This window comes from Aplysia californica, unplaced genomic scaffold, assembly GCF_000002075.1.
Source record: "Aplysia californica isolate F4 #8 unplaced genomic scaffold, AplCal3.0 scaffold00573, whole genome shotgun sequence".
NCBI classification, from domain to species: Eukaryota; Metazoa; Mollusca; class Gastropoda; order Aplysiida; family Aplysiidae; genus Aplysia; species Aplysia californica.
The window spans coordinates 58,854-69,859 of NW_004797843.1; the positions used below are offsets into that span (position 1 = coordinate 58,854).

The 11,006-nt window shown below is 39.6% G+C and overlaps 1 protein-coding gene across 11 annotated transcripts in view; it reads left to right on the forward strand.

The window, feature by feature from the left end:
• Positions 1-4,339: 4,339 nt before the first annotated feature.
• The window catches only part of LOC101853580 (epidermal retinol dehydrogenase 2), a 27,247-nt gene continuing 20,580 nt past the window's right edge, over positions 4,340-11,006 (forward strand). The window contains exons 1-2 of one of the 11 annotated variants that reach the window (XM_035972082.1): positions 4,340-4,512; positions 5,340-5,780. In XM_035972082.1, the coding sequence (XP_035827975.1) occupies positions 5,488-5,780 (293 nt within the window). In that variant the 5' untranslated portion in view covers positions 4,340-4,512; positions 5,340-5,487. Of the gene's footprint in view, positions 4,513-4,624; positions 4,851-5,316; positions 5,781-11,006 lie in introns of those variants that run through there. The other 10 variants (XM_035972079.1, XM_013087325.2, XM_035972084.1 and 7 more) reach the window with 10 other exon arrangements.

The window sequence follows — 11,006 nt, forward strand, 5'->3', positions numbered from 1 at the left end:
TATCTATGTCTTCATAGAGTATGATTTACGGGTGTTAAGACGGTTAATTATTTACTATATATTAATTCGTTATTGTCTCAAAAAGATCAGTTTATTGTAGGCTGGGATTCTGTAAATCCATCATTATTGTATGAATCCTATGCGCACACCCAAAGAGCGTTGTTTAATATCGGGCCAAGGAGATTAAAAGTTCTAAGCTCCTTGTAGCCTATCGGGCACAAATTAATAATATACTGACAACATTTTAAAATGCACCACTTAAGTAAATAGCCAGTTTATCTTAAACGTTCATAATATTTTATTTTTAATAGGCGTTGATTGGCAATGGTGTTTACAACTTGAAAAATAATCAACATCAAAAGACTTCTCAGAGTATCGTTAACCCATGATTGAAAAGTGTTGTTGTGCACCGATTAGCCTTTTATTGGCGGTGCGCCCCTTAAGTTTGCAACTCGTGACGTCAGAGCCAGAGGTCAGAGCTAAGACCTAGGTCTAGTTCTATTTATATATAACTTCTTTGGGGCCCTAGCTTAGCGTTTCTTGTACGCTAAGGGCCCTAGCCTTTTATTTAATGTCGAAATAATTATAAATTACAGAGCTTCGATCTACGACACTGACATGCAAGCACTGCGACAGAATCTGCGCTTCAAACATAGGAAGAATTAACCATGAAAGACGCTGCCTGAAGACAACCTGACCATCTTAAGCTAAATTGACCGTCTGCATAGACGAAAAGAGCCATAATTATGAACATTGTTAGAGGGTGAATAATATGCTGTCCACTGATCACAGGTTCATTGCACCTGGACGACTAAACATCAACCGTTCATAACTAACAATACATTGTAATACACTATTTAGACAAGAAATACGGAGAAATCACTGAAGTCAGTAGGCTAGCCTTCAAGTTCGCCCGTCAAGCAGGGGAAATTTCTATTCAGGCAGGCTCACTGGCGGTAGGCACGGTCGATCGACAGAGTAGCTTTGATCTCGTTATTAGGCCTACCTTGTCGATAGCTTTTTATCAAGATGTTTTTTGGGTCACTCAAAGTTATAAGAATGGAGAGTTGATTTAAATCAAATATATTATTTCGTTATGTTGAACATAGAATGGGAATATTGTTGAAAAAGTGGATTGGTAATCCCGAAAAGGCGCCAATAGAGCAATTGGATTGACTCGCTCGTGGTAGGCGAAAAGGAGTGCTACTACGTAGGACTCCAAGACTGAAGAAATTATTGGGGAGCTCTCGTGGTCTACAGGTTAAAGTGGTTGCCTCTCATTCAATGGGTCCGCCGGATTCGAATCCGGATAGCGACGGGAAATTTTGTTTTCTAAAATGTTATCATTTCGCACCTCCTTTTCTACTCTCTGACAATGTTCTGTCGTCTGCTTTCGTCTCCTTCTGCCCCCAACCCCTCACCTCCTTTGCCCCCTCCTCTGGACTCTTGACTCTTTCTGCAAAAACCTAGTTTTCTCGGGTAAGGACGAAAAATCGCGGAGGTCCCGTGTACATGTTGCACACATTAAAGACTCCTTTGTGATCCAAAATCAAAAAGAGTAGGCTTCGGCCGCCACCTCGGAAAATTCAGAATTCATTCCTACCAACTGAAAATCTTAAATGTGTCCCGCGCGCTCATATGACCTTATGCACTTACGAGCGCCGTAAAACAAATGCCTTTAAAAAAAAAAGAAAGTTTTGCCAGTCTTCGGTAGGACCGTGCCAAGTGGGTAATTGAGGGTGGCACGGGGTAATTCGACTGGCCCAATTCTACTAGCCTAGGGCAGTGTTTTAACCTTGGAGGTGAGAAGGATATTCCTTGAAGATGCACCCAGTCCAAATAAAGCTGGTAAAATAAGACCTACATCGTGCTAATCAGAACGCGGATAAATAGTAGCCTCGAAACCAACACGGGGCTGGGAATCAGATAGGCTAGGCTAAATCTCTCCTTTCCAGCAGTCGTGAGAAACTCATCCAGGGCACGGTTTTGGAAACATGCCAAACAAAAACTTTTCAAATGGAGTTGACTCAAAGCAAATGGTAACAAGAACAAAAAGTCGAACAACTTTGTCGGAAAGACGATGGAAAGATTTCTTGACGGGGGGGGGGGGGGGGGGGGGGGGATTGTTATGCGATGTAATATTCTGTTGTTGTTGTTGTCGCTATGGTTGCTGTTGAAGCCACTGTTCTTAAGTTAGTTGCTTTTGTAGTTGTTGGGTTTTTTGCGGGGGAATGTTGTCGAGGGTTGGGGGGGGCGGGGCGGAGAGAGAGAGAGAGAAAGAGAGAGAGAGAGAGAGAGAGAGAGAGAGAGAGAGAGAGAGAGAGAGAGAGAGAGAGAGAGAGAGAGAGAGAGTTTAAACTAATTAGGCTATTCAAAAGGAAAAGGTCTAGAGGGGGAAACTTATTAATGTTTAAGTCAGAAAAGTACTTGTCATGCTGAAACAAAACGAACCCCTTTAAATTCATTGTACACGGTTCGTAATTCAGTCATCAGAGAAGTGGTGGGTACCGCACTATCAGCTCAACAGCATACGTAGAAAGGCAAAAAAAATTAAATCAAACGATTTCGACATATTATTTATAATGCATGTACCGTATTTATATTATTTGATTACTCGCATGCCCAGCATATCGAGCAACCTGCCCATTAAGTCTACACTACAGCACCAGAATTATAAGCGCCTGGTTATAGAGCGAAAGGGAGACCTAGAAAAACGTGGATTAACTCTTGAGAGAGTATTTATATGACACCCAAATGTACACTATAGGTTTAAAAGGGGGTATAACTATATGAGGACACCTTTGTGCCCATTGGAGGGTCGATTCGGTTTTGGTTTGGTTTCTAGCGCTTCAGTGCACGCGATATTATAGACTAACTGCCCAAACCTATCGCCCAACGTGTAGCCTTGAAAACAAACGCGATTGTTATTGAAGGTCATCATTGGTTTTATCGGTTTTGCCCCTTACACAGAAGGAAAACCTTGCTGCCCCCCACTCTCACGACCAAATCAACAAAACCGAACCGATCAAACCAGAGAGGGTTTACAGTAATTACTGTAAACTCTCTGATCAAACCGATCCCGCCAATGGGCACCGCTTATAAAAGCTGGCAATTTCTGCAGTTTGCCAAGACATAACGTCTCTACGTCTCAGCGACTCTTCGTGGTATAAGCGGCAGATAAAGGAAAGAAAAAGTATTTTCAATCAAGTAGTCCATATAAAAAGCTTAGGCAGAACTACCTCTCTCTCTCTCTCTCTCTCTCTCTCTCTCTCTCTCTCTCTCTCTCTCTCTCTCTCTCTCTCTCTCTCTCTCTCTCTCTCCCTCGATCACTCTCTCTGATCTCTCATCACACACACACACACTCACATACACGCACGCGCACACACACACAATATATATATATATATATATATATATATATATATATATATATATATATATATATATATATATATATACATACTCAGATGCATTGACACACAGACATACACACACACAGAGTAGGCCAACAAACAAACACACATCACACACACACACACACACACACACACACACACACACACACACACACACACACGCACGCGCACACACACACACACACACACACACACACGCGCGCGCGCATTTGTGCGCACAGACACACTCGCCGCATATATATGGAGCAATACTAATAAAACTTAACAGTACAAGGTTTCAATTTCTCAGTAAAGTTTTCCCGATAACCAATACCCCACGTCATTTCTTTAGTTGCCCCACGCCGTGGTGGTAACCGCAGTCCAGTAGATCTATAACGGAAATACATTGATGATAAACATTCATTTATTCACTCGTTCCAACTAGGCTCGTTCGTAAAGATAATTTGTAAGTCACTAAACGAAGTTGCAGTTAATTCATCACACAAGCACAATTACACCTCACACAACACATAATAAAAAGTAATATATTTGACAGTTCAACCTTTTAACTGGAAAACCTTTCTTGGCCAGTATGGTTTTCACGTACATTGAGAGGGGGTGCAAGGGGAAAAGATAGATAGATAGATAGACAGATAGATAGATATATATATATATAGAGAGAGAGATAGAGATAGAGAGAGAGAGAGAGAGAGAGAGAGAGAGAGAATTAATACAAGCTCTCAAACACACATGAAGCAACTTGCATTGCAAAATACATTTATAATTCAAGCACACGGCATACGATCAGGCACAAGGCTAAATTTGCATTTGCATCATGAACAAAACGATGAAACAAAATACATGTACATGTGATCAAAGGTCATGTGATATCCTGTTGGGCCTTTTGAGCATCAGCTGGGTTCTGGCTTGGGTCCATAGAGTTATCTCCTTTTAACAGGTCACACCTTGGAGTAGCTATTAGCCTACTCCAAGGGTCACACATTCGTGACAGAACCATAGAACTACGATTTGGGAATAGTGCAGAGACTACCGGACTCACTATCCCCAAATATTTGAGGATAGCCTAGCATCAATGCAAAAAAACGATTGCGGCCAGGTTCTCAGCTGTTTCCGCTCTTGTGCTAAGATTTTTAGATTCTTTTTATTCTAGTATCGATACAATATTTTTGCTCTTATTTCTATATTAGTAGTTGATTTCAACATGTATGTCCAAACATCAAAGTGTACTCGAGTCTTCGCCTCCCACAGGTGAAGAGTGACAGCAGTGAAGAGAAAACCAAAACTCAAAACACTCCAGCACATCTCTCAGTAGGTCTAGCCTAGACAGTAGACGCTTATAAAATACGAAATCCTGATAGTGAGAGGTTTGAATGAAATTAGCTTGTGAGCGATTCAAAGCAATTGGATGCATTGGTGTTTCGCTAAGTTTTACTTGTCTGTGTTTATACTCGTTTGTTTGTCGGCATGCAGTAGATTTCTAAGCTGTTTGTAGTTGTTATCATTTGATTGTCAACAGTCAACAGACAATGTCTACCTGACTCATTAACAACAGATGGCCAACAACATTGGGCCCGCTTGTTACTTTGCGATTTTCTTATCTCTATATCTATTTGATGTCTGTGTAGTGTAGTAATGAGACGGGTTTTAATTCTTCAGTTACTTTCTCTCCAAATCTACTAGATCTAGATCTAGCATTATAATTGATGAAGAGACCTCTACTCCCGAGATCATTTACCGGTGTGTGTTGCATAATTTGTCATTTGTGAGCAGTTGGAGCTTTATTTGTGTCGATTTAGGCCTAGATTCTAGATCTATAGATCTAGATTTAGAGATTAGTCTAATTTGAATACTTAATTAATTATAAGATGCAGTATTTTTTTCGATTTTTTTATGATGAAAGCATGACAAGTGTTCTGTGTCTAGATCCTGCTCATATTTGAACTGAGCTGCTCTTCTTACAAAACATTGTGTGGCATTTGATGATTTGTGGGGCATAAAAATTAAATTCCTAAGCCTGTTTTGTTAAAGGTTTCCTGAACTGAACATCAGTGTTATTGGAAGATTCGCCTTCATGGATATGCAAATCATATTTGATGGAATAACGGCTGTGAGGAACATTTTTGCGGCTTTTTTTCTATCATGGATACGCTTCTTTTTCTCTGGTTACAAGAAGAAAAGTGTGACAGAAGAAATTGTTCTCATCACTGGTGCTGGCAGCGGTATGGGACAAGGAATGGCCATGGAGTTTGCTAAGCTCGGAGCTGTCGTAGTTTTGTGGGACGTCAACAATAAGGGACTGGAGGAGACTGTGAAGATGGTCAAGGCAGTGGAGGGAGTCTGTCACACATACATCTGTGATGTCAGGTTAGCATCATGTGTATATAAATAATCATTTTGTGTGATTGAAATACTGTAATTTTATTTTATAATTTGTTGCGGTCACCGTTTGGAAAGTTTCTTGAAGTGTCTTACTCAACATCTCTAGGGGGCTCTCGTTGTCTAGAGAGGTGGTGTTGGCCTTTCATTCAACAGGTCCAGGATTAGAAACCTGCCAGCGATGGAAAATCTTCCCTAAAATTTTCTCACCTCCTCCTTTCCTGCTCTCTAATCATGTTCTGACATCTGCTTTCATCTCTACTTTCTGCTCCCCCCCCCAACTCTTTCTACTGCTACTCCTTGCTCCTTCTTATTGCAGTGTTTCAGCCGCACCCTGGATCTTAGGGTACCGTAGAGGTAACATGGAACACCTAGCCTTCTTGGAAGGGCGAAAAAAATCTTGGAGGTCCCGTGTGCAAGTTGTGCACATATTTTAAAAGATCTCTCAGTGGTCTTAAATTTGATAAGAGTAGAGGTTTCATACTCCACCCAGGCAAAATGCAAATTTACTTCCTTCCAAACTGAAAAATGCTTTAAATGTGTACTGTTCGCTCAAAATATCATCCCCTTCCCCCCTTCCACACATAAATTAACTGCTCTAGTAGTATTAGCTTGTGAAAACTTTTGATTTTTTGGTTCTCTCCTTCCAGAACTGCTCAGTCTCCCACCCTTTCCCTTTCCTTTCATTCTCTTCTTTAAGGTTAGGGTGGTGCTTGATTTAGCAGTTGATTGCATAAAGTATGAAAATGGAAACAATTTTGCTGAATTGCAATTTGCAGTACGGGAAAAACAAAATATAATAATGATATATATTTACAACTCTCGTCATTGTGGTCCTTGTGCTTTGCTAGGCATAAGATTGCTGCTCGTCCTAACAACATCTTGCCTCCTTCACCATGCCAATGTTCAGAAGAACAAAAACAACTAATGAATTGTAATATTTGGTAAAGGAAGAGTTAAAGCTTTATAAGTATAAATATATACATATATATATATATATATATATATATATATATATATATATATATATATATATATTTTTTTTTTTTTTTTTTTTTTTTTTTTTAAATTTTTTAAATAGATCTAGAGTACATCCTGTGGTGCGATATACAGTAAGCGATCTTTTGTGGATATCTCTGGAAGTTACAGGTCGATCTTCATGATTTTTTCACCAGAAGTTAGAAAAACTTCCTCTCTATACGGTGTAGCGCATTACTGTAACAGCAGTTTAAAATTTCTATATGTTGTGGTGGTGTTTGTTTGGTAACGTGTGTCTGGTTTGGTGCGCAAGGTTTCTGGTTTGGTGCAACATATCGTCTTGTTTGGTGCGCAATAGTACCATGTTTACAGCTCTAGATCTAGATCTAGCTCTTTTCTGACACTTTTCATCTTTCTCTATCCTTGCTTTGTCTTCTTTTCCTTGCAAGAAGTTCCTGTACTGACCATAATGGAAGGCCAAGGTCAATTAGGCGTGTTCTTTTTGGGAGCTGTGCGCCCCCTGACAGGAGATTTCCTTACACCTTGTGTATGTGTTTTGATAATGGATAAAAAGAAAGGTGCTGTGGACACAAGAAGGGGAAAGAAGAAAACAAGAATAAGACTATACCTAGACTAGATCTAGATCTAGTATTTTAGAAGGAAAAGGACAAAAAAGAAGAAGAAAAAGACGTGAAAAGAAGAAATTGAAAAAGAAAGGTGCTGTGGACACAAGGAAGTGAAAGAAGAAAACAAGAATTAGACTATACCTAGACAAAAAAGAAGAAGAAAAAGACATGAAAAGAAGAAGAAAAAGACATGAAAAGAAGAAATTGAACATTTTGGAGATTATATTTCCATATTAATTAATTTTGACATGAATACATTAACTTATCATCTTCCAATGGCAATATAATGCATCCAAATGGAAGGAAAACAGTCTGTTTCAGTGCACAATGCAGGTCATAGAGAAATAACTTAATAAGTAAAACAAACAAAGGGCCTAGAAGCCACACTATCAATGCCAAATAGCAAAAAAGCCGATATTGCGCACGAAACGGACTGCCCAAATTTTGTCCTCTTCAGTGCGCAACCCTATCTAACACGTTCCTGGGCATTAAGAAGCAGCCTGCGATAGTATTTATCGATTCTAGTATACATTCTACGATACATTAGAGCTAGATTAGCTAGATGTGCTAAATAATCGACTACTCAAGCGCTTAGTAAATTGATCGATACCGGTTACGAAAACCATTAATATGAAGGGGCAAAACTTTCCAACACCGTAGAATCACGTGTGTTGACAGGAACCTCCAAAACGAAAGTGAAATAAGCTGCATTCTGCGCATGCTCACAGAAAATGACCTCGTTTTCGCTGTTCTTATCCAAAACAAAGCAGGAGACCGGGGGTTGCGCACCAAAACAGTAGCGCGGTGATGCGGGCCTACTCTAGATCTATATTTTTTAAATATTTTTTATATATATTTTTAAAAAAAAATTTTTAAATATTTTTTTTTTAACTGCAATAATTTTTTCATGTCTCTTGTCTTTTTGTCTGTTCTTGTGGGTTGTGTTTTTCAGAGTATTGATGAATTGATGAAATTTTGTGGGGTTTTTTGTCTTTTACTATATGATTGAAATGATTAGCCTATAATTTTTTAAAGAGTCTTGGGTCTTTCCCTGTTTTCTCGTTCTTCACCATATGTCTGTTGGTCTGCCAGTCTTTTTCTTTCCAGCTGGGTACCATCCGTCAGTGCCTTGTCATGCTGCGGCACGACTCAACCTAGGGATGATTAGATCCTTAAAATCTTCTCAGAATGATCTATCTTCGTTTATCAGTGTTATTGTTGTTGTCCGTAGTATACTTCGTTTAGTGGTCACTGTCAATTGAATTCATTTTCACCAGTCAGGGCCAGCCAGATTGTCTTTCATGGGAAGGGGGGGGGGGGAACTACAAATTTGGCACCATTAGAGTGATTTAGAGACAGATTCGACTCGGGACCTTGAAAAACGAATTCGCTTTAATTTGAAGGTCACATTCAAATTTAGCCAAATTCAGTTGCTGTCCCCGACTTTAATATATTTTAAAATTCTATTCGCAGTGTGCATAAATTTGTTTTTATCTGTTAGAAGCAGGTGCTCTTTTCTAGCTCAGTTGGTACCATGCTGGGTTAAGAAGCGGAGGACCCTGATACATAATCATCAGCTCCCCAGAAAAGTGTTCTTGAACTTGGGTTGCTTTGTGGAGTTTTCAGGGTTCTCAACCTGTCTGTCTGGGTCCTATTGGAAGTGGACATGTCAAAATTGGTCCTCCACTTAAAATGACTTGAAAGTGTTGAAAGGGGGGGTTTAATGCGTCTGTTTCAAGCAAACTGAAAATTTCTTTGCTGTCTAGTTATAACTAAATTGACTAAACAAAACAATTTTCATCAGTTGCTGCAAGATCACATGCTCACCTCTCTGTGATAAAATTGTATTTTCTGTCCATCCCTCTCAATTCTGCCATCTCATCATCCCTTGGCGAGCTGAGATCTATTACACATGTTAAGATGTTGTCTTTGCATCATCAGTTTGTGGGTTTGAATTTAATTCTTAAATCTCTGAACAATGTCCATTGTACCTATGGAAAGGTACTTTGTGATATATGTGTCACGCACTTGTCAATGTTGGGTTATATGGAGTTATTGGTATCATCTGTCCATTTGCTTTATTTTTGTTAAAGAAAAAAAAAAAATTAATCCTTTTATCTCGAATACACATAAGATATTGGCGATTGATAGAGGTGGGGTCCACCTCGTTTCAGATGCGAAATAAGCAAGACAATGGCCGCCAAATTTGAGTTATTTCCTTAGCTGGAGAGTCCTTGGAAACTGAGAACGTATGTCTTTTATGCCTCTTATCAACGTTTTTCAGTAAAATACACACAGAAATGTGTACTTTAATGGGCCAAAAAATAAAAATTCAGTGAAAATTCCAAAAACCTGAGGGAAAATGCCCAATTCTTGTTCACTTCGGCTTGCTGTTACAGCCGGTGCTATCTTTTTGTGCAAAAAGACTTAGTTAAATGCCTGGTTTACATTGGCATGGTACTGGTGATAGCTTGATTTAATTTTGTGTTAGGTTTTTGTTGCTGTTGTTTTTTTGTTTTTTGTTTTTTTAAGGGGGGGGGGGGGTTGTACCTTTCCTGACCCTTTGGAAGGCATGTTTTTTCTTGAGTAAAGACGAAATTTATGTTCAATGCCTTGTGCTTTGTGAGTGTATTACATGACAAATTATGGTCACAAACTTTCCTGCATGCAATGACGTCGGTTAAAAAAATCTGAATTGGTCCACAACCATAGCTGAAGAATGTGTGGTTTGAAAAAAGCTGAAAGCACCTCATGGCTGCCTTTTTTTCCACAAAAATCGTTGGGCTTTGTGTAGGAAATCCCTGAGATATAGGGTGGCAGAAGAATTGGAAAATTATCAGTATCCTTTCAGGGGCTAATTATGCTGCAATTTTCTGTCACAGACCCCCCAGGAGGACTCACAGGGAAGCAATAATTATGTAGGAACTTTTGGTCTCTTCCCGTTGGGGTTTAGTGTACTGAGGAAATCAGGGTAAATTTCTCCTCTTTCCATCTTTACTTCTTTTATCATTATTTCTGCTCTGTAACCCCCCCACCCCCACTCCCCAACCCCCTCTTCCTTTTTGTGCTCCTTTTCTTGTTCGCTTCCTTCATGGTCAATATTTTTCCCCTTTTCTGATTTCTGATTTCTTTTCTTTTTCCCCTTTTTCTCTTCCTGCTCGTATATTCATCCTTCCCCTTCTTTTTTTACCTTCTTCCTTGGTAGACCTTGAGGCTTTGACGATGGTACATGTTATACATGATGTATTATTTGAGTCAATACAAGGCGCTGAGTAAGAAAAAGGGAACTGAAACGTCTCGCTTGGGGAAGAAACAACAGTCTCTGTGATCATGAATAAATAAGATTAAGAGGAAGGTTCACAAGGCTAATAGCCCCATTACTGCAATCGTGGTACCGATGCCGGAGGTCCTTTAATGTCGCGTTCGGTGCTTATTTCCATTCAATGCCAAGCGGCGATGTTTTGCGTGGTGGTCCTCAAGGTGAAGTTTCTGGAACCGTATCAATTTAGTGTCTTTGCTAGACAGTTTATTGCGAATTTTTCTTGTATCCGGCGTTAATCGGCAACGCGGGTGGGGTTGTTTGTTTGTTTTTTTAGGAGGGAAAAGGGTG